The sequence below is a fragment of the Glycine soja genome, chromosome 3 (assembly GCF_004193775.1).
Source record: "Glycine soja cultivar W05 chromosome 3, ASM419377v2, whole genome shotgun sequence".
NCBI lineage: Eukaryota > Viridiplantae > Streptophyta > Magnoliopsida > Fabales > Fabaceae > Glycine > Glycine soja.
The window spans coordinates 32999900-33024046 of record NC_041004.1 but is presented as its reverse complement, the minus strand read 5'-3'; the positions used below and the strand labels follow the sequence as shown (position 1 = coordinate 33024046).

General features: G+C 39.2%; 2 protein-coding genes across 3 annotated transcripts; both read right to left on the bottom strand.

Moving 5' to 3' along the window:
- Positions 1 to 16481: 16481 nt before the first annotated feature.
- Positions 16482 to 17098, bottom strand: LOC114405164 (protein MAIN-LIKE 2-like). The gene is made up of 2 exons (XM_028367807.1): positions 16940 to 17098; positions 16482 to 16844 (listed from the first exon to the last, which is right to left on the bottom strand). The coding sequence occupies exons 1-2, from the start codon at positions 17096 to 17098 to the stop codon at positions 16482 to 16484; spliced, it is 522 nt and encodes a 173-aa protein (XP_028223608.1).
- Positions 17099 to 20000: 2902 nt separating this feature from the next.
- Positions 20001 to 23150, bottom strand: LOC114406496 (protein mago nashi homolog). Of its 2 annotated transcripts, none has more exons than XM_028369205.1 (4): positions 23064 to 23150; positions 22717 to 22967; positions 22357 to 22533; positions 20001 to 20284 (listed from the first exon to the last, which is right to left on the bottom strand). In XM_028369205.1, exons 2-4 carry the CDS (start codon positions 22933 to 22935, stop codon positions 20225 to 20227), a joined length of 456 nt encoding a protein of 151 aa, XP_028225006.1. In that variant the 5' UTR covers positions 22936 to 22967; positions 23064 to 23150; the 3' UTR covers positions 20001 to 20224. The 2 variants fall into 2 exon arrangements, with proteins under 2 accessions (XP_028225006.1, XP_028225007.1); XM_028369206.1 differs by having other exon boundaries at positions 22717 to 22960; positions 23064 to 23113.
- Between the last annotated feature and the right edge of the window lie 997 nt (positions 23151 to 24147).

Genomic DNA, 24147 nt, shown 5'->3' with positions numbered 1-24147 from the left:
AAGTGGGCCCCGAATTATGAAGGACCTTTCGTTGTGAAAAGAGCTTTTTCTGGGGGTGCTCTGATACTCACCCACATGGATGGCGTGGATTTGCCTTCGCCCGTGAACTCCGATGTAGTTAAACGATATTACGCTTAAAGTCTGGGGCAATCGAGAGGACCGTCGCACGTTTTTATTTCTGAGTTTTTCTCGTTCCTTTTGGTTTCCTCTAGGGATTCCCATTCACTGTATTTGTCTCGTTTCTTTGAAAAGAAAAGATGGGCGGGGTTTTAGTCCCCCCTTTGATGTTTCAAACTTTGTGTTTTAGTCATAAGCATGAGCCCTCTTCGCTCGGTGTATGGGGGTGCCCCCAAACGCTTATTTTAAAAATTGAACCTAACCAGCCTTCACTAAAATAAAATCATTGCATTAGAAACATTCATACATGCACATGCACATGCATATCTTGTGATAGCAAAGAATAGGATCGTCTCAGGCCACGATCAAAAGTCAAGACAAATCAATGGCAGAAATCAACCAAGGTAAGACGATGACCGGTCATGATTGGCCGCGTATTTTTGTTTCTTATTTGCAGGTACATAGGAACGGATGCAAGTAGGGATGGGGTTACGACCGACCAATCATTGCCCTTTCCCAACGCTAAATGAGCAGAGAACGTCGCTGCAAAGCAGCCCAGTATCCTTTGTGGTTGCAATTTCTTTTACTATTGTTTGTTTTAAAATAAGTAATCGACGCCTAATTCTAACTTAAATAAGTTCAAGTTAGGCGAGACGCTAACCCATGAAAAGGGAGGGGACATGGTTAATGTTCCCCTCAAAAAAAAAAAAAAAAAAAGAGGTGGCAGGTTAGCTCGCCTGGGCGAGCAACCCCTGCACCCAAATTATAAAAAACGAGGGAGGGAAACGTTTTGGGCATCCAAAAAACTTCCCCCCTCATTCAAGAAAAGAGAGAACACGAAGGCTTGCGGTTTCTTGCTCCCCTAAGCCTTTTGATCGCGTTTTGCTTTCGTTTTTGGTGTTTCAATTCACTCCAACAAGTAAGTATCCCATCCTTGATGTTTTTCTTTCCATTGATGTGCTTTTCTTCATCTTTTGGTGCCTTAAATTGTGAGAACATGCTTATGTTTGTGAGGCAGTTTCAGTTTGCTTTGGTGCTTGTTTTCTTGAATTAAGGATTTGGATGAAAAGGCCTTAGGCCTAGGTTGTATTCTGAAGCAATGGGGGATGCCACATTGCTCCCATTCTCTTGCAATTTATGTCCAAACATGCACCCACCAAGTGCTCGGTGAAATGCCTCAATGACATATGAGCATGGTTTTGTAAGCTTGGGATTGTGGGACTGTTTTATATATACATAGTGACAGCATGAAGGATTTAAAATGAGAGTCCGAATGCAATTCTAGGCCTAGGAACCCAAGCTTTTAATTTCAATGTAAGGAAGCATGACTTATGCCTAGGGATTTAAATTTTGGTTTTGAATGTAAAAAAGCATGAAAATAGGGATTGGCACGACCTTTTTGCGTTAAGATAAGCATTATCTTGTAAAACTAACTTCTAAATGTTTGTTCTCGCAGGAAATGGCCCCGAGGAAACTTGCCTCAAAGAGATCCAGGAAGGATAAGGCGGCCAAAGGAACTAGTTCCGCTCCCGAGTATGACAGTCACCGCTTTAGGAGCGTTGTACACCAGCAGCGCTTCGAGGCCATCAAGGGATGGTCATTTCTCCGGGAGCGACGCGTCCAGCTCAGGGACGACGAGTATACTGATTTCCAGGAGGAAATAGGTCGCCGGCGGTGGGCATCACTGGTTACCCCCATGGCCAAGTTCGATCCTGAAATAGTCCTCGAATTTTATGCCAATGCTTGGCCAACAGAGGAGGGCGTGCGTGATATGAGGTCCTGGGTGAGGGGTCAGTGGATCCCGTTTGATGCAGATGCTATCGGCCAACTCCTGGGATATCCTTTAATGCTGGAAGAGGGTCAGGAGTGCGAGTATGGCCAGAGGAGGAACCGGTCCGATGGGTTCGATGAGGAGGCCATCGCCCAGTTGCTGTGTATACTGGGGCAAGATTTTGCCCGGACTGCTGCCGGGAGACGGGTGCGGATCATGCGCACCAACATGACCACCCTGACTCAGATATGGATGACTTTGCTGCTCAGCAACATCCTGCCCACCGATCATAATTTCGACCTCCCCCTGCCGAAGTGTCAGCTGGTGTACGCCATCCTGACGCGGATGAGCATCCATGTGGCTTAGTTAATCGCTGATGCCATCTATATTTTTGCAGGTATGGCGCCTACCAGGCACCCTCTGGACCCAGATAAGTCCAACAGGGCCCTGGGATTTCCTGCCTTGATCACGGGACTCTGCCAGTCGTTCGGCGTCCCCGTCACACCTAGCAAGGTGATTCGGCCGCTCATCACCCGAGCTTTTATTGAGAAGTACTGCACACAGAGACAGGTCCAGGGTGATGCACCACAGGCCGCGGACGCGCCGCCACCTCATCAGGCTGGTCCAGCCGGATTGTTTGATACAGAGCAGTATTTGCGGCATTTGGTTCGCCAGCAGGCGGCCAACCACCGGGCACATGTACAGACTCATGATTGTCTTTATCAGATGAGTCTCAGCCTCTAGAGTCAGGGCTTTACTTCTTTTCCGTGCCCTACTCCGGACCAGTTCAGGGCAGAGGTCGCGTGGCCTGGGGATTGGCCTGAGGCCCAGGCAGGAGAGGCACCAGCAGGGGCACCAGCAGAGGCTCCCGATGAGGCAGGTGAGGCCCGCGAGGACGAAGAGATGACCGATTTACTTGATTTCTTAGGAGGGAGCGGAGCCACATGATTGGGAAATTCTTTGATCCATATTTCTTTTTGTTTCCATTTTTCTTGGTATATATCATTTTATTTTTGTTTGACTGAGTGACTAACGTTTGTTTCATGTTTTGACTTTTGTTTTGTACATACATATCATTTGAGTTGTTCCGTCGGTACTTGTTTCGTTGTTGTCAATAGTGTTTGTTGAAGTTCCGGAACCGTGTAGAGTTTTTCATTTAGGAACGTCGTCCTAAAAAATAAAATAAAATGAACCAAAAATCCTAAAGAAAGAAGCGCTGTGAATAAAAGTCATGTTCATAAAGAAAAGAAAAAGGTTTTTTATTTATACATGTATGTAAAAGGAAAATGTGTATAGAAGATCTTTGTGTGTAAAGGATGCGTGGAAAGGAATCCTTGTGTGTGTAAGCAACGAGTGTATATGAAGAAACCTTTGTGTGAACCATAAGTGTGTGTTAGGAAAAATGAAAAAAATCTTTGAATGTAAGTAGGGTTTGTATATAGATCGTGTGACGTGAAAAGGAAGAATTCTAGTGCGTGTACAGAAACAGTTTGTCGTGTATAAAAATATAGATGTACAAAAAATGATTTTCCTCATAAAGAACCACAAGTGTATAGTTTTAGTGAACATATTTAAAAATAAAACAAAAAGTAAAAAGAAAGAAAGACCGCAAAGATCGACATGTTGTAGTTAAGAAGTATGAATCATTCGTAAAGAGCAAACACATCTTTTGGAAACAAGGGACCGATGCTAAGAGTTTATTTTCCGGAATGAACCGAGATAAGGATGGACGAATTCATTGAACTGATGAAAGAACATAAATTGGAAACGTTGGGTTTGTCTGTGTAAATTCCCAACCGTAGTATCAATGCCATAAAACGGGATGCTTGAGTGCCCACCTGGCTGTAGCCATGACTGATTTTGCACGTTGTTTTCAAATCATCATTGTCACGCGTGCCTTATGGAATAATACGGAAGTTCGGGCCGAGAGCGACACCTTGACCCCCAAATTTGTCTCGCCCCAGATATCAAGATTGGAGTTCCCACGATAAAGGATCCCATTGAGACACAACCTTGGACTTTTTTTGAACCTTGGCCTACCAAAAGAATCCTCCTCCTTTCCCCCGAAGCAAAGGACAGCAGAATCTCCTCAAGGGAGAGTGAATAGAATGCTAAAACCCAATTTCCCAAAGAAAGGGATGGGGAAGGAAAAGTGAAGAGAAAGAGAAGGAAGAAATGGAAAGAAAGAAAAGAAAAAGAAGAAAATAAAGAAAAGAACAAAAGAAAGAAAAGGAAGGATTCCCGATCAAAGATCGAAAGGAAGCGAAAAGGGAAAAGAAGCAATTCTCGATCAATGAAAGAAAGAGGATAGAAAGTCCCCAAAGCCAGATTGCCACTCAGAATCATTCTTGATTGGCAATATCCCACCCCACATGAACAAAGAGGAAAAGGCCAAAACACCCAGCTTCCTCTCCAAAAACGCTGACCTCGAGAAAATCCTATTGGTCCGTGATCGTACGTTTGATCTATGATTCGATAGGAAGTCGCATGCAAAATAGAGTCATGGTGCAGTTATTGGTTTGGGAATAGGATAAGACACTTGCCTTGTGAGTTTTATACACCATGAGTGATTTATTTTCAGCTTAGCCCCATGTTTCCCCTGCGTGTTCATTTGAAAGCTAGAAGTTGACATCCTACCCTTCATTCTCGTTTACAAGGAAGATTACCCTTGGCACAAGTATATTGTTTCTCTAAGATGTGGTGCTCTCGCGAATGATTTATTTTTCTTTGCAAAAAGCATGTTATCCATTTAGGTGGAAAAACCCGGTGGACCGTTCGGTCCCGCCAACACCCTGTTCCGGAGCCACATGAATGTTATTGCTTAGGGCTGTTCATGTGTCCTCCACTTTTGAGTTTGGAGCTGTGTTCCATGATTGCCTAAGAGAGGACCCTCAAGGCAATCCTTCATTCTCATCCTTTTCCGGAGCCACGTGGATGAATTGCGTTGTCATTCACGTGTCCTCCATTTTCGAGTCTGGAGCTGGGTTCCATGATTGCCTAAGAGAGGACCCTCAAGGCAATCCTCCATTCTCGTCCTTTTCCAGAGCCACATGAATGTTATTGCTTAGGGCTGTTCATGTGTCCTCCATTTTCGAGTCTGGAGCTGTGTTCCATGATTGCCTAAGAGAGGACCCTCAAGGCAGTCCTCCATTCTCGTCCTTTTCCGGAGCCACATGGATGAATTGCGTTGTCATTCGTGTGTTCTCCATTTTCGAGTCTGGAGCTGTGTTCCATGATTGCCTAAGAGAGGACCCTCAAGGCAATCCTCCATTCTTGTCCTTTTTCGGAGCCACATGAATGTTATTGCTTAGGGCTGTTCATGTGTCCTCCACTTTTGAGTTTGGAGCTGTGTTCCATGATTGCCTAAGAGAGGACCCTCAAGGCAATCCTCCATTCTCATCCTTTTCCAGAGCCACGTGGATGAATTGCGTTGTCATTCATGTGTCCTCCATTTTCGAGTATGGAGTTGTGTTCCATGATTGCCTAAGAGAGGACCCTCAAGGCAATCCTCCATTCTCGTCCTTTTCCAGAGCCACATGGATGAATTGCGTTGTCATTCGTGTGTCCTCCATTTTCGAGTCTGGAGCTGTGTTCCATGATTGCCTAAGAGAGGACCCTCAAGGCAATCCTCCATTCTTGTCCTTTTCCGGAGCCACATGGATGAATTGCGTTATCATTCGTGTGTCCTCCATTTTCGAGTCTGGAGCTGTGTTCCATGATTGCCTAAGAGAGGACCCTCAAGGCAATCCTCCATTCTCGTCCTTTTTCGGAGCCACATGGATGAATTGCGTTGTCATTCGTGTGTCCTCCATTTTCGAGTCTGGAGCTGTGTTCCATGATTGCCTAAGAGAGGACCCTCAAGGCAATCCTCCATTCTCGTCCTTTTCTGGAGCCACATGAATGTTATTGCTTAGGGCTGTTCATGTGTCCTCCACTTTCGAGTTTGGAGCTGTGTTCCATGATTGCCTAAGAGAGGACCCTCAAGGCAATCCTCCATTCTCATCCTTTTCCGGGGCCACGTGGATGAATTGCGTTGTCATTCATGTGTCCTCCACTTTCGAGTTTGGAGCTGTGTTCCATGATTGCCTAAGAGAGGACCCTCAAGGCAATCCTCCATTCTCATCCTTTTCCGGAGCCACGTTGTCATTCATGTGTCCTCCACTTTCGAGTTTGGAGCTGAGTTTCATGATTGCCTAAGTGCGGACCCTCAAGGCAATCCTCCATACTCTACCTTTGTTCGGAGCACCATGAATGTATTTGCCTAGCGCTATTCATGTGTTCTCCATTATTAAGTGTGAAGCTTCTGATGATTGGGAAACACGTTATTCTGTTGTTTTCCAGATCGGTTCCTTCGCCATGTATGTGTACATGTGTATATATGTATTATATTCGTTGTTCTGGTTGTTGTTTGTATTTTGTTTTGTGCAGAAGAAAAAAGAAGAAGTAGAGATGAGAGTCGTCATCGCAAAAAGGGCAGGACGGACAAAATCAGTGTCCTATCTTTGCTTTCCTCTTATCTCCGATGAGAGGTAAGTAAAGAGGGGCAACTGTCATACCCTAATTTCGTCCGGGGATTATTACTTGATAACATGCAATAAATGAAGTCCCGAGACGTTTTAGAAATCAAAAGGAAGCGGGCTTGCGCGATCCGTGAGATTCCGTAATGTGGCGGAAGTCGAAAAGAGGTGTTTTTGTGCAATCCGTAAGTTTCCGTGACTTCTTCAAAAGGTAAAAAAGGAGTAAATACATAGTCCGTAAGGATTCGTAACCTTACGGAAGGAAAATAAGTGTCGTTACGAAATTCGTAAAGTTTCGTAACGTTACGGAAAAAGAATTACAAAAAAATAGAAATGGGGGTGCATTTAGTAAAAAGGGGGGTGTAAATAGCAATCAGGCCCACTTGGGCCTTCCAGAAGCTTCCTCCAGAAGGCTGTTGCTTCTGGAGGAAGCAACCTGGCTCGCCTGGGCGAGCTGGGTGGCAAGCATCTCCCCTATTTTGCTATAAATAGGGGAGGAAGTGAGGAAGAAAATGGTTCAGCCCCTTAGGCACTTCTCTCTCTTTCGAATTTGCTTAGGAAAATTGTTTCGGTGAAAAAAATCCAAGCCGAGGCGCTTCCGTAACGTTTCCGTAACGTTTCCGTGAGTAATTACGCGAAGATTCTCGATCGTTCTTCAAGATTCATCGTTCGTTCTTCGTTTTCTTCAGTCTTCAACGGGTAAGTACCTCAAACTAAGCTTTTCAATTCATTATATGAACCCGTGGTGGTCCACATTTTGTTTCATGTGTTTTCATTCTCGTTTTTATTTACTTTTTATACCCCCTTTTGACGTGCTTAAGCAATTTATTTAAGTCATTTCTCGCTTAATCTAAAAATAAAATAAATTTCCACTGATCATTTAAATTGTATCATCCGTTAATCTTGGTTAAAATGAATTCCGACCGTTCGGTCGTGCCGTAACCACGTTGGAAATAAAAAAGAGGTAAAATAATAATATAATAATAAAAAAAATACCTTTTAGTAAAATAAAGCGAAAAATCAATCGGACGTTTTCTCTTTGGGATTTCTCATTCTTAAATGAATTGACTAAATAACTAAAGTGAAACTAAGGCTAAAATCAAACTCGCCTAGTCAAGCTCGTCCACAAAAATAGTTTTTTTTTTAAAGTTTATCATTTTAGTTTCTCACTAAGTAAAAAGGATCATTTTTAAGGTCCAGCGCCTTAAAATGATCACCTTTCAAGTAAAAAGAATCACTTGATTCACGCATAAGGAAGAACTACGTAGGTCTGATTTCCTCTCCAAAGGAGGGTACGTAGGAGCAAAAGCCCCGCTTTTGTCGACCTCAAAAAATAAAAAAGAAATAAAGTTAAGATAACACAATTCCACAATTCTAAAAAATAGGCTGTTGTCCTTCGAGACAAACGTAAGAGGTGTTAATACCTTCCTCAAGCGTAAATACAACTCCCGAACTTAGAATTTTCATTTTGACTGGTTTCCTTCGGTTTTCCCAACGTTTTCCACAAATAAACGTTGGTGGCGACTCCATGCATCTTTCCTCCTTTGGAAAGCGCACCCGTGAGCCCCGCCCTCGCTCGCCCGCGAAGGGCACGTTGCGACTATAGCCACCATACAAAGTGTTGTATTTTCGGTGGCACCTTCAACTTCCATGTCACCTCAAAGTCATTTGGGGTCGAATCAAAGATGAACATGTGTATAGCACGATATGCTAAATGTGCATAATACATACCCTAAATTGTTTACCTCCCAGCACCACCCATCACCCCCCAAAATTTAGGAGAAATTGCATTCAATTCTCCTACTAAAGTCTCCTTAAGTTCCCCTTCCAACATAAAGAAACGCCACACTTCTCCACCCACGAACCCATATCTTTTATCGGTGCATCTTGTTGTTTGGAGAGGAGAAAAGGCATAGAGTATTTGTCTTTCAAAGAATCCTCCCCTAACCACACATCCCTCCAAAAACTAATATTGCTACCATCTCCTACCTCCCTTGAGATACAAGCTTTGAACTACTTGGTAAGACTCCCTCCACCACATACCTTTTTTATATCTCTCCACCATATAAATGTTACTCTATTGGAACTACTTTCCACCAAGTTTCTACAACTCCCATATTTTGATATCAATACATCTCTCCAAATATAATCTCCCTCCCCACATAAACCCCACATCCATTTTCCTAGCAACGCTTCATTACAAATACTAATGTCCCTAATTCTTAAGCCTCCATGACTTCTAGGATGACATACCTTCCTCCAACTAACACAGACTTTCCTCCTCCTCCCTTCCTCACATCCCCAAATAAATTTCCTTTAAATATAGATCAATTTAATAATAATGCAAAGAATGGATGGAAATGGAATAAAACAAAATGGAGAAGAGATAAATATATATTAGATACAATAGAATTTTAGGTTGTTTAGTTTAAAAGAAATTTGAATATTTTGATGTTTTTTTGTTTTGGATAGAAGATGAAACAAATAGATTAGAAATAAAAAATATTAGTATTATTTTACCTTTATATAAATTAATGAAATTGTGGGACGTAAATATCTCTTTTTTAAAATAATTATTTAAGAAAGAAAGAAATATTGATTTGATTTAACAAAAATGGTGACATATTAAAAAATAAAAAAGACATGTGGCTTTATGAAATGGAAAAATATGGTGTAATTAACTGATAAAAGAAATGATGTAATAAAGATTAAGTTTTAAAGTTAATATACTGATGTAGATGTAGATTTTTCGTTTGGGTTGTGTTGTGAACGAGTAGGTTTTCTTTGTGGGAATTGCTAGGGGCACCCAGCAACGTTGCTGGTGCACCTAGCAACATTGCTAGTGCACCCAGCAATTTTTAAAAACCCAAAAATGCCCCTGTACGTTTTCCTTTTATAAAATCTGTTTTTTTTCATTCTTCCTTTTTGCTTTCTCTCTCCTGCGTTTCCTCCATTTCGGTGTGTTTTCTCCATTTTGGTGCTTGTGCTGTGCGATTTTTGTCGGTGCTGGTTGTGCTTGTGCTCTGCTTTGGTATGATATTGTCAACTAAGGTATGTAGCTGCTTTTCTGTGGTTGATTGTTTATTTTTGGTAGTAGAATGGTGTAAGAGTTTCAGATTCGACGCAAAAAAATTCCTTCCGGCGAAGACATTACAACTGCGGAAGAAAAAAACTTGTTCCGTGGAGTCTCGCAGAAGACGTCTTTCGTTGCTTCTTCCGTGGAGTCTTGAGGAAGACGTCTTCCGTGAGACTCCACGGAAGAAGTAGTCTTCCGCAGTTGTCATGTACTCTACGGAAGAATGCTTCTTCCGTGGAGTAATTCGTTTTATGATTTTTTTGTTTTAAGATTATTTTGAATGTTATTTTGGTTAATTCTATTTGCAATTTATGTGAAACATAAAAATATATTTGTTGGTTGAATGGTTGATTTTTTTTTTGCCTAGGTTGAGGTATTTTTTGGTTAAATGAGCTTTGTAGGTTATAATTTTGGAATTATGTAATTAAAAGTTGAATTTGGTTATGTATATGTAGATTAAATATTTGTGAGGTTGTCAAATGTTGAATTAGTTTGATATTCATAGTTTGTAAAAAATTTTGGGTTACTGCATTGTTCAAATTATTTAGTTGAATGTTGAATCAGGTGATAGTTATACATTGAATTAAGATGAACGAAGATCAATGGGCATATTAGAGTGCGATGTCCGAAGAAGTTGATATGGATTTTCAAAATGAAGAAGATTGTGGTGTGAATGAAGAACATGTTGATTGTTCAGATGCTTTTAATACTTCTCAGGTAATCATGTCGATCAGTTTTAATTGTTTGGTCTAATGTATGATTTGTGTAAAAATTAATATGTCATGGTTGTGTCCTAGGTCTTTGAAACCCGAGAAGATTTTTTGAAGTGGGCTTGAACGGTTGCCCATGAAAATGGTTTTGTTGCAGTAATTATGAGGTTTGATACATATACTGGCAGCAGAGGAAGAACTGCATTTGTGTTAATTGGGTGTGAAAGGAGCGGTAAGTACAAGGGTAGGAAGAAAGAATTTGTTAGAAGAGACACAGGTACTAGAAAATGTGGTTTTCCATTTAAGATTCGTGGAAAACCATTGCATGGAGGTGAAGGTTGGGCGGTGAAGCTGATATGTGTGATTCACAACCATGAATTGGCGAAGACCTTAGTTGGACATCCATATGCTGGGAGATTGACAGATGATGAGAAGAATATCATTACTGATATGACGAAGTTGAATGTGAAACCAAGAAACATCCTGCTAATGTTGAAGGAGCACAACAGCAGCAGCTGCACCACAATCAAACAAATCTACAATGCAAGAAGTGCATATCGTTCTTCAATAAGAGGAGATGACAGTGTAATGCAACACCTAATGAGGCTCCTTGAACGTGACCAATACATTCATTGGCATAGATTGAAGGATGAAGATGTGGTGCGTGATTTGTTTTGGTGTCACCCAGATGCAGTTAAGTTATGTAACGCATGTCATCTTGTTTTTTTGATAGACAGTACCTACAAAACAAATAGGTACAGGCTCCCATTGCTTGACATTGTGGGGGTGACACCAACCGTGATGACTTTCTCTGTTGGGTTTGCATATTTGGAGGGTGAGCGCGTGAACAATCTTGAATGGACATTGGAACGGTTTCGAGGCCTTTTTTTAAGAAACGATCGCCTTCCTGTTGTTATTGTCACAAACAGAGACCTAGTCCTGATGAATGTTGTGAAAGTTGTGTTTCCGGAGTGTAAGAATTTGTTGTGCAGGTTTCACATAGACAAGAATGTGAAGGCAAAGTGTAAATCGCTTTGTCGCAACGTGCCCTTCGCGGGCGAGCGAGGGCGAGGCTCACGGGTGTGCTTTCCAAAGGAGGAAAGGTGCGCGGAATCGCCACCAACGTTTATTTGTGGAAAACGTCGGGAAAACCGAAGGAAACCGGTCAAAATGAAAATTCTAAGTTCGGGAGTTGTATTTACGCTTGAGGAAGGTATTAGCACCTCTCACGTTTGTCTCAAAGGACAACAACCTTATTTCTAGAATTGTGGAATTGTGTTATCTTAACTTTTATTTCTTTTTATTTTTTTAGGTCGACAAAAGCGGGGCTTTTGCTCCTACGTACCCTCCTTTGGAGAGGAAATCAGACCTACATAGTTCTTCCTTATGCGTGAATCAATCAATTCTTTTTTACTTGAAGAGCGATCATTTAAAGGCGTTGGACCTTTAAAAATGATCCATTTTACTTAGTAAGAAACTGAAATGATAAAAACTTTCAAAAAAACCTATTTTTGTGGACGAGCTTGACTAGGCGAGTTGATTTTAGCCTTAGTTTCACTTTAGTCATTAGTCAATTCAATTAAGAATGAGAAATCCCAAAGAGAAAAACGTCCGATTTGATCTTTCGCTTTATTTTACTAAGAAATATTTTTTGATTATTATATTATTATTTTACCTCTTTTTTGATTTCCAACGTGGTTACGGCACGACCGAACGGTTGGAATTCATTTTAACCAAAATTAACGGATGATACAATTCAAACGATCGGTGGAAATTTATTTTATTTTTATATTAAGCGAGAAATGACTTAAATAAATGGCTTAAGCACGTCAAAAGGGAGTATAAAAAGTAAATGAAACAAGAATAAAAATACACGAAACACAATGTGGACCACCACGGGTACATAGAATGAATCGAAAAGCTTGGTTCGAGGTACTTACCCGTTGAAGATCAAAGAACGATGAAGAACGAATGAAGAACGTCGAAGAACGGTCGAAATCCTCGCGAAATTCCTTACGGAAACGTTTCGGAAGCGCCTCGGCTTAGATTTTCTTCACGGAAACAATTTTTCCAAGCAAATTCGAAAGAGAGAGAAGTGCCTAAGGGGCTCAGCCCTTTTCTTCTTCACTTCCTCCCCTATTTATAGCAAAATAGGGGAGATGCTTGCCGCCCAGCTCGCCCAGGCGAGCCAGGTTGCTTCCTCCAGAAGCAACAGCCTTCTGGAGGAATCTTCTGGAAGGCCCAAGTGGGCCTGATTGCTATTTACATCCCCCTTTTTACTAAATGCACCCCCCTTTTCTATTTTTTTGTAATTCTTTTTACGAATTTCGTAACGATACTTATTTTCCTTCCGTAAGGTTACGAATCCTTACGGATTATGTATTTACTCCTTTTTTACCTTTCGAAGAAGTCACGAAAACTTACGGATTGCGCAAAAACACCTCTTTTCGACTTCCGCTACATTGCGGAATTTCACGGATCGCACAAGCCTGCTTCCTTTAGATTTCTGAGACGTCTCGGGACTTCATTTATTGTGCAACAAAGGACACCAAGTATCTCAAAGCGGCTAACCAAAGATTGCATGTCTTCAAGTAATAACCCCCGTACGAAATTAGGGTATGACACGCTTGTTGGTCAGAAGAATGTTTGGGACTACGTAATGGATAGCTGGGGTAACCTGGTAGATTGTCCTTCGGAACAGGATTTCCCTAAGCACCTTCAAAGGTTTCAAGTAGCGTGTTCCCTGTGGCCAATGTTCATTGACTACGTATGTGAGACATGGATTGTCCCACACAAGGAGAAATTTATCTTGGCCTAGACGAATAAGGTGATGCACCTAGGCAACACAACAACAAATAGGTATTTAAATGTTTTATTATATTAGTCTAGTTTCTTTTAATGATTGTTTGTAACATTATTGTTATTAATTTGTCTTCTCTGTTGTGTGTTTTAAATGTAGGGTTGAATCTGCTCATTGGTCTTTGAAGAGGATATTACAGAATAGCGTTGGAGACCTCTGCAGTGTTTGGGATGCAATGAACAACATGTTGACGCTGCAGCACACTAAAATTAGAGCATCATTCGAAACAAGTACGTATGTTGTTGGTCATGTTTTTAAGAAAACCTTATACAAGAGGCTTCTGGGAATGGTGTCAAGGTACGTTTTAAATGAAATTTCGGTTGAGCTTGAGCGCGTACGTCATTTGAAAGACAATGTGTCTTCTTATGGGTGTGTCTTGAGAACCACGCTAGGTCTTCCTTGTGCATGCGAGCTACAAAGGTATGAGGGTGGCAGCATCCCACTGGATGCAGTCCATATGTACTAGAGGAGACTTAATTTTTCAGACCAGGGGCTATGTGAGGCCGAAGTGAGCATCAAGGAAGAGATTGATAGAATACATAAAAGATTCGAGGAACTTGATGTTTGCGGGAAAGTTACTTTCAAGAGTAAACTCCGAGAATTTGCGTTTCCCGATGAGACCTCTATGTGCCCTCCTCCAACAAAGGTTAAGACGAAAGGTGCCCCGAAAAAGGTAATGAAAAGAAGCGAAAGATCGACAAAGCGTGATCCATCTTATTGGGAGTATGTTGATGCTTATCATTCGGTTCAAAACAACAACACCTCAGTTAGACCCAGTGCATAATCTTTTGCTCCACCGAAGCCAGCAAGGATGATCCCCATGTTGGATCAATTTCTGCCATTTATGCATGGTTTCATTGAGGATGTTGTTGATGTGAAAGCGGATGGTAATTGTGGATATCGGTCAGTTTTCGCTTTGTTAGGTATGGGAGAAGAGTGTTGGGCCATGATGCGTAATGAATTGATTAAAGAACTTGGCAAATGGTCGCAAGACTACATAAAGATCTTTGGTGGCACAGAGAGATATGAACAGTTGAGGTTGTCCCTACACGTGGATGGGTTATCCAAGGTATGTGTTTTATGCTTTTTATTTACATAAGTAATGTTTACATGACTGACACGTGTATTTGTTATGTGATTTAGGTTAGTATGGAAAAATGGATGGATATAACGGATATGAGATATGTAATTGCGTCAAGATATAATGTAATCCTTGTATCATTGTCACGACAATAGAGCTTCACATTTTTTCCTCTTAGAAGTCGACCACCGGCCAATTCTGCTGCGTACTGCATAATATGCGTCGGTCATGTGTATGGCAGTCATTTTGTTCAGGTCCATTGAAAATTCGTTTACTCAAATAATTTCAATTATTGAATGTGTTGGTTTGTTTGTTTAACTTATTATTGTAATTTCACTTACAATAGGTTTATCTGAAAGATCGTTGTCCCTTACCGCCTATGGCGTTGTTGTGGTCAAGCAATGCGTATCCGGAGGCAAAACAAATGCCAACTGCATATGTAGGTAGAATGCAGCAATACTTAAGCCTAATGACAATTAATACAACGCATGTAGACCTAAGCGGACACTGAACTTGTAATATTTATGTATGTATATATACATTGGATTTATGTTCATGTAATTAATGAATTGTTCCGTGAACAAGTGTTACTGTGTCAAATTGTTATATTTGTGTTGAACTGAATGCTAGTTATATGTTTCTAATAGGCCGAAAACCAACTTTTTTGATTTTTGGTGCCTCCGTTTGAGGTGCGATTCGATGGAACAGGGCACTGCTTTTATTTTTTTTTGGGTTCCTTGACGTGCAAACATGCCAAATATCAGCCCTGGACAGTCTTAAGCGGCTCCCACATAATTTTAAAAAAAGCCCGAACAGGGATACTTAGGCATGTTTCTAAAAGGCACAAAACCAATTTTTTTTTATTCTTTACTGTACGTATATATATGGTTAAAATATATAATTTCATAATAGTTATAAATGTTAACATTTAAGTTACAAATTATTTTATCTTCTTTATTTTATATATTCAAATGCCATTATAAATGTGACTCATGTGTGTGGTTTATATTTAAATTTCAAACCATATATTTATAGAGAGACAAAAAAAAATCATAAATGATGTAAGTAAATGTGTTTTATGACATACATAAACAAATACAAAAATTAATAATTTAAGTACAATAAAAATATAAATCCTAATCTATGCGGCGTCTCTGGCGCGGCCTAAGACTTCCATCTGCGGCGTCACCTCTAGCTCTCCTCAGACAACGAGTCATGATGTCATGTAAGTCAGTGCCCTTAGTGACCATCCTGAGGTTGATGACCTGCTCCAAATCCTCAGCAATCACTCCTAAATCCTAAGCCATCCCCTGACATCCTTCGCAGTGAATCTGTCACAGTCAAAATAACAAAGTCAGTATCACATTTAAAAAAAATTTAAATTATGAAAAACTACAGAAGTTATGCTTACCACTGAATGCGTAGGGAGATCGGTCGCGACTAAAACCTCAGGGATGGGTGGCTCGACGAACTCCTCATGATGAGGGGAAGGCAGAGGTCTCGACGCAGTAGTCTCCTCGGTCCGCATGACGAATGGGTGCGATATCCGAAAAAACCACTCCATGTAGTCTGGCGCCACCTGTCCAGGAACTACACAGAGCTCCCCTGAAGGCACCAAATGGTCTGAAAAATGCAGCCACCGGTCATCTATATCATCACCCATCAAAGAATCACAAACCGGCGGCGGAGAACCCGCTCAGGTCGAACGTACACCATAATCTGACCCCATCTGAGCTGGCCGGTGTACGACGATATCAAGTCAAAGGCCCTGACTCCCCGGTGCTCACCATAGGGCATCCAGCACACGTCAGTCACACTTAGGGCATCCAAACGTCTCTGATACGGGGCTCCCTTGATCCCCGTCATATGAGCCTTACCCGTAAGCCACCTGCAGGCCTGTGGGCTCCTCTCATCATAAGCATCATGAACGACGGATGTATGCACTGTAGGAAAGTGCTCGTATATCCAACACTACAAACACATAGTCAACATCAATACAAAAAAAAGAGATTCAATGCTACTTCAATTTAAATTATCAGTGATAACACGTACCTAGAGAAGTGTAATATAACCGACCAGCTGCCGTGTAGAGGCCTATGACGCGTCGTTCAGATGGTCGTACATGTGGACTAATGCAGCCGCTCCCCAGGCGAATCCCCCTGCCTGGGCCAGGTCCCTGAAAGCCTCCAGGTGCACGACATGTACATGGGTTGAACTCTTGTTGGCGAAAAGAGTACAACCCACCAAGTGGAGCAGATACGTGCAGGCTGCTACAACCCATCGTCTGGCCCTGCACTGGCTCTGATACAAGTCCCGAAGCCACCCCAATCGGACATGAGGCCCACCAGCCTATTGGGTCTCAAATGTAGCCTCCTCATGACTGACCTTAAGAAGCTCCGTCAGTAGACCAATGGCGTCTGAAGTAACAAGCGGCTCGAACGTATGCAGCGTGCCAGTGATGGGAAGGTGTAGGAGTGACGCCACGTCATCCAACGTGATCGTCAACTCGCCTACTGGCAGGTGGAACATGTTAGTCTCGCGATGCCACCTCTCGACGAAGGCGGTTATGAGTCCAAGATCAGTGGTGATAATAGAACACCTGATCAGTAGACTTAATCCGATGCCAGCAATCAACCCTTCGATCTCAGGCGCTGGTCTCCCAATTTTATCTACTTTTCTACCGTGGGAGACCAACTTCAGATCGGATCGTTCCTAAATTGAATAGCAATTTATAATAACGTGTATATAAAAAACAATCCAACTACAAATAATTTTTATGTAATTAGTCAACATTAAAAACTACGTACTTGTCCACTCCAGATGCTGTGTGCGACATGCTCAGCAAAATCGGTCAAAATCGATGGGTCGTGTGGTCCACCGGGAAATCCCTCATCTGCAGCAGGTGACCCCAAGCTCCCATCAGTAGCCACTCCCTCTGTCTGAACAGCATCGGCGGCGCCTGTCATCTCGGGGTGGCATCAGACACATGAGGAACATCCTCATGCAACTGAGGCACATCCTCATGTCTCTCAGTGATGTCCTCACGCAGACGAACCCGTTGCCTACGTGCTGAAGCAGTAGGCCTGCGACGCCGAGGAACATCAGCCTCATGCGCATCCTCACTAATGCCTCTACCTCTACCAGCTCCTAACGCACGACTTAAACCTCGTGTTCTAACCATGATCTGAAATCATGAAGAACATTTATTTTTTTCGATCAAATTAAATATTCAAATAATTGATAACAAAGCTTTGTCATTACAAATTTGTTCAAACACATGTTTTGTATGTTTCTTACTAATTTGTTCAAATTAAGTTTTCAAACCTCTATTTGCATGTAAGGTTGAAATGCCACTGTGTCCAAATGTATCATTTCACGACTAATACAATTTAGTTTATGTTGTTTCAAAGTACAAAATAGTATAACAATATTATTATTATTATTATTATTAATATTATTATTATTATTATTATTATTATTATTATTATTATTATTATTATTATAACTAGGTTAACTTATTAGATTTAAAAGATGTTTTGAATAGTCTAAGATCTGACAAACTTAATATGAAAATATTTGTATAGCCCCAAGCAAGGATCTATCGTATTTCTACTCATATCCTAAATAAATAAATGAATAAAACAGAAGAAAATGTCATTTTATCCCAACATCGTCAACTAATCCACCAACCATGATGTTGCAATTGGCCCTATCCATGATGGTCTTCAATTCCTCTTGCCGATGAAGTAACTCTATCGTATTTTCATTTGATGCTTAAATGGAGCTCCCTTTGTACACATCATTTATTTTTATTCTTTCATATATAAGTATTTCATAAGCTCATAATCTCTTCAATGAAGTAACTCTGCTTAGGTGCTTAAATGAATTAGGTGCTTAAATGAGTCTCATCAAAATGCTTAGATTGTTACATTTTATCAATAACTTATTTATTAAGTTATAATTATCTTTATTTATGAATTAATTAAAATTAAAAATTAAGAAATTTTTCAGACTATTATTATGTGAAATATTTATGATAAAAAATAATAATAATTCAACTATATTTTATTTAAAATGATGGCTATTATTATGCTAAAATCACATAGTTACTTCCTAATGCATATATAAATCGCACCAAATATAATTTCAATTTAGACATCCTAGCAATTCAATTTAGACATCCTAATGCATATATAAATCACACCAAATATAATTTCATTTTACATATAAATGCAATTTTTAATAGCAACTAAATAACACAAACTACCTAATAATATGAACAAATTCAGGTATAATCTAAAAAAAAAGCAAAAAAAAACAAAATACACAGCAAAACATGATCCGCGAAAGAACTTCCGCAAGATCTTCCACGAGAAGAAAATGTACCCTGTGGAAGAAGCTTCCGCAGGTTCTTCCGCGACAACAAAATGTAGCCTGCGGAAGAAGGTTCTGCAGGATCTTCCACGGGATCCGCGGAAGACAACGTTCTTCCGCTGGATCACGCAGAAGATCCTACAGAACCTTCTTCCGTTGGATCACGCGGAAGATCCTGCAGAAGCTTCTTCCGCAGGAATCCGCAGAAGAACCTTTCACACTTCTTCTGCGGGAGTTCCCAAAAGCCCATTTCCTACGCGCGGAAGAAGGTTCTTCTCGCGGAAGAACCTTCGTCTTCAACCTCCAGCACCACAGGTCACTAATGTCGTCTATCCTAAGGTTCCTACAGCCATTTACGCCATTCAAACAGTTACGAGGAGGTTAGAAGACTAACCTTGATGGCGAAGGACACGAACAACAACTTCAATGGAGGATGTCAACTTCAATGGAGGACACGAACAACAGCTTCTTCTCCAAATTTCAAATGGAGAAGGAAATGAGGGCGCGAAGGAAGAAGGCCAATATCGGGGAAGAAGAAGCACAAATGGAGATTGCTGGGTGCACGGGGAAGAAACAAGCGCGGAAGCAAGGGGAAGAAGAAAGCTATCGCGGAAGAACAAGCTTTTTTTTTTTTAATTACGTTACTTTTATTTTTTAAACAAAGGGTATTTTGGGTACTTCATTGAATTGCGGGGTGCACCTAGCAACAACCTTTCTTTGTTGCATTGCCTTGGCCCAAGATGATTGTGTACGAGAAGACGAAAAGCTTACTGAACTTGGATAAAAACCAAAATTATGATTAGGTTATATCCCATCGCTAAAATTAATACAAGAAAAAGGATTATTATTGTTATAAATATTTTTTGTTTGATTTTAAAATACTATTAGTGTATTACAATATCAATCAATTAAAAATCATTCTAGGTATGACTTAAAGTAATTATTACAAAATCAATAATCTTATCGAGTAAAAAATACTCTATAGTATCAATTATTTTAATTAAATTAAAAATTAAAACTATATACATCGACATTTCATTTAGGAAAGTACTTCTTGTAGATCACTTCATCTCCCTTCTGTAGGTGGCAACATCAAAGCATAGATGTGTAAAAAATAAGGCGAGGTCAATTGCAATTGAAAACGATAAAAATTTATATAAATATAACTTACATTAACAGTTCCCTAATTTTTTTTCAAATTACACTAAAATTTCCTTACATAATATACTAACATTTGTTAATATTAGAAAACATTACATTCACATCCTTTTATATACTACATTAACATTCTTTACTAGGAAGGTTACTATAATGATTAAAAAACAGAAAATTTTGGTACAATTTCATGAAATCTCAGGAGTAATTAGTGTGATTTACTCTGCTTTTTTCTTTTTTCTATAATTATGAGAGAAACATTTTTAAATAGTTACAATAAGAGTAATTTTTTTTAGTGATATAACAATGGATGATCAAAAGAATAGTGAAATCAAGAGAACGAAAGAATAACTAATCCATCCATAAAAACCAAACCAATCAACACTTTAGAACAAGGGTTATACCCTCAAATTTAAAATTCCAATTCATGTAATCACCCATACAGAACCAAATCATTTCAAGATTAAAGTCACTCAATCAGAGGTCGAACTCCATTAGCAGAAAAGTGATAGTTGTTAAAGTACATATTCCCCAGAGGATGAACTCATATTATTGCAAACACATTAGATAGGCTTGATCTTGAAGTGAAGTGAAATAAGAGAGAAGACAAAGCACTTCAAATCCTGCAAAAAGTAATGATAAAAAGAATAAACCAAAGACATTAGTTGACAAAAAGCAAATCTGGCATTCATCAAACTAATGGGCAGCTGCTAATATTCCTCAGAGTTCTCTCTCCAAGACTAAGATATAAACAAAATAATAACATATCAAGGAGGAACTCACATATATCCCTACAAACAGTGAAATCTAGACAGGAAAACACTATAACTAAGGAATTTTCAAATATCAGTTAAATTGACATTAGAATTTTGAAAAAGAAATTCTTAGTCTGTTAAATAACTTTATTTTCAGTTTTCATTATTTTAAGTTACAAAGAGGGTTTAAAACCTTGATTAAAGTAATTTCATATGCAACTTACTCTGATAATTGTTTAATAACTTTTGGTTCTATCTCCTTTTTAGATACAAGGCCATGGTAAGAGACAGACAGTTATCATAGGCCATGAATCACATTGATTAGATTATCTCAAGTCAACACCACCCGTCGTAACATCATTTAAACCACTATGATATTTTCTAGTCTTTTTCATAGCTACTTAGGCCAGCCCAGTTACAGACTACAGTCCTTGAGGAATGCATCATGTCAACTCGGGATGCATATCCAAGATTCCTTTGTTAGTCAGGAAAAGAGTCAAACTGATTTAATCCACTGTTGTTACTCATTCTAATGCAACAAACATCAGTGTATTTTTCTTTCCTTTCAAGTCTCACGAAGACACATAGTTAGAAGATTGTTGAAACAGAGTACAGCATTTCTGTATATGATTATACTGGTTATCCACGTCCAAATAGGTGTCACCAATCAATTGTATCAAGCCTATGAAACAGATTTAAAATAAGGATAAATAACGCAAACCCCCCTCCAGGTTTGGGAGAATGACACTCCACCCTATTTCACCTAACATTAAGAGTTATTCTGACCATAGTTTCAACCATGAATCCATGATTACCAATTTCTTCTTTATCCCTTACCTAAGATAGTGATACACCTATTTGTGGTCTCCCCACCCACAACCGTTTCAATGTTTCATACACAACAAACAGAGCATCATGGTTGTTTAGTTTGCTTTGCATATTTAATTTGAGCTGCTATTGTCAAATAAGTGTTTCTCCCTTGTAGTACACTTCATCATGTCCTACGATACATCGATGAAGAACTAACAAGGCTTGGCAATTTTAATGTTCAAGCTACTTCACTAAAAAGATAATCCAAATACAAAAAAAAAAAAAATCCACTGCTGCTTGCCCTTTGCGTGAGAAAATTGCACAAACACCTTGCCATGGCCAACAAATAATTATCTATCAAACTAAGCACACACAAGTGTGGTAACCACACAATATTGAACATCTACCGATCACTTGGAGGGAAAAATTATAGCATGTCCATGCTTCATTTATAAGTAGGAGTATCAGATTAGACCAACTCCAAACAGTCCAGACATCAGCACCAATACTCTTAATACAAAAATGAAGCCATATAGGAGTATCCATAACCCCAAAAAAGCATGTCCACCACAGAGAAATCTTGCATTACAGCGTTCATAGAAGGTTATCATTCCATTACAACAATCTTTTATAGGTAGTTAAAGACCACCTAGGCCTGAATTCCCTTGCAAATAATACACTCTGATTTGCAATTGCAACATGAAGAAAAAGATGTTCAATGAGTAACAAAGAACATTTTAGATAAATAACAAGAATCATTTCTGACCATATCATATTATCTACAACATAAGAAGAGAAATCTTTATTTCTGTGCGGTCCATAAAATCAAGGTTAAGCACCCACTCAAGGTTTTCGAGATCACGAGATCACCACAACCGCAACACAACCATAATTTCGCTGCAACAAAAAAGTTTTCCGGGTCCCTGCAACTGCAATTGTGGCCACATTTGTTCACAATTTCCTGCAGTAACAAGGTTTGCGACTAAACCATGACCACAATTTAAAACCTTGGCGGCTACATCAGCCACATTTTATCCACAACTTCCCACAACATCATGGATCACAACAAAACCACAAGACTACAATCTAAAACCTTACCTAAATCAAAAACTCAAAAGTATGATCCTCACCTGAACAAGATAGTAAAAGATGCGAAGACCCTCGGGGTCAGCACTGCTCTGAACATCAACAAGAGACCCAATCTTCGACGTGGTGAACGAAATGTGCTCGTTACCCATAACAATCTCGAGCTCCTGCCGCCCCACCCGATCCGGTTCGGGCCAGTTGTTATCATCTTCCTTCATAATCTGAACACCAAACAAACGAATAATTACTCAATCCAACTAAACACAACAAAACAAACTAACAATTAACATTCGCCTCACACTAAATTCTAATAAAACTAACAACAACAACGAAGCAAAGGAAAACGACAACTAATTGGAAAAACGACAAGAAGGAGGAGTTGTTGATAAATTAGGGTTACGTACCTCGCTCTCGGCGATGATGCGACGGCACTCGCGGAGAACGGCGGGGGTTAGGTAAACCTCCTTGCGGATGATGGTGTCGTTTTTGTAGTTGGAGTTGTTGGCGTAGCGGAGCTTGCCGTCGGGGCGGAACTCGAACTCCAGGAACTCGTGACCAAACTTGCCCTTGTGACCGACGTAGTAACGCAGGTAGAATTCGCCGTTATGCTCTTCGCTCCCCATTGAAACGGAACGAAACCCTCTTCTCCTACGCCCTTCGAGAACAGAGGAATTGTGAGAAAATTAAGATGGTTCGTCACTAGAATAATGAAGAAAAAGAAGAAGAAATTGAAAACGGAAACGTAGCATACCTTTGTGCTGGCTAGGTCAGGCTGTGTCTAAGTTTCAAATGAAAGAGTATTTAACTAGAATTTTTCTTTTCTTTTCTTTTCTTCTCTTTTTGCCTTACATTAAATAAATTAAAAACATATTGTTATATACATTAAATGATTTGTGCTCTATTAACTACACTTGTTGATTAAATTTTTAAGAAAGATTGTATTTTATGAGTTAATGTCCATATGTAATCTATAAATTTATTAAGAACATAATTATATATATTGTGAAATAAAAAAAATTGAGAATAGAAATAAATAAATATAATATCTTTATATAATACTGTTAGTTTCATTTTTATTGTAATCTATTATATTTTATTGGGATGGCTTTCATATCTATTTTAATAATATATTAACTTCAAAAAAATAATAATTAATATACTTTGTAATAATTTATTTATTGTTGTAATTTTATATTTCTAGTGTAGAGTGGCGAAGTATTAATTATAGCATCAAACTCTTATTTGGAAATCAACCATGTCTATAGAATATTATAGAATAAAGAGTAGAATATAAAGTGAAGGCGGAAAGAAAGATGCAAGAGAATAAAGAAGGATGAACAACTTACAAAGTACAGAAATAGTGTAAATAAACCAATAATGGGTGAACTTTGGGTAGTTTAAAAGTGACATACTGTGTGAAGAGAGAAAACATGACTAATCGAAAAAAAAAAAAAAAAAAAGAACAGCAGTCCAACATCCCACTATGTTTTAAAATTTATTTTTCTGAAAATTAATAATCTTATACATTTTAACAGTTTATCCTTAAAAAAACGATTCAATCTCTAATTTTTTTTATAATACTTAGAAAAACTTCTTATGATGTATTCACAATAAAGGCATATAAGTTTCTCTTTAGTGCAATTACATAGATTCTTTCTTTTTTACTTACAAAAATAATAGTTTTTTTTTATGAAACATGGAATATATTTTATTTCATTATAATTTTACCATATATAATCCTTTGATTGATTAAGACAATTTCTTACCCCTTACAATTGTTCAAATGTTGACATATAATATTTAAAAATATTTTAAGAATTATTTTTCACATATAA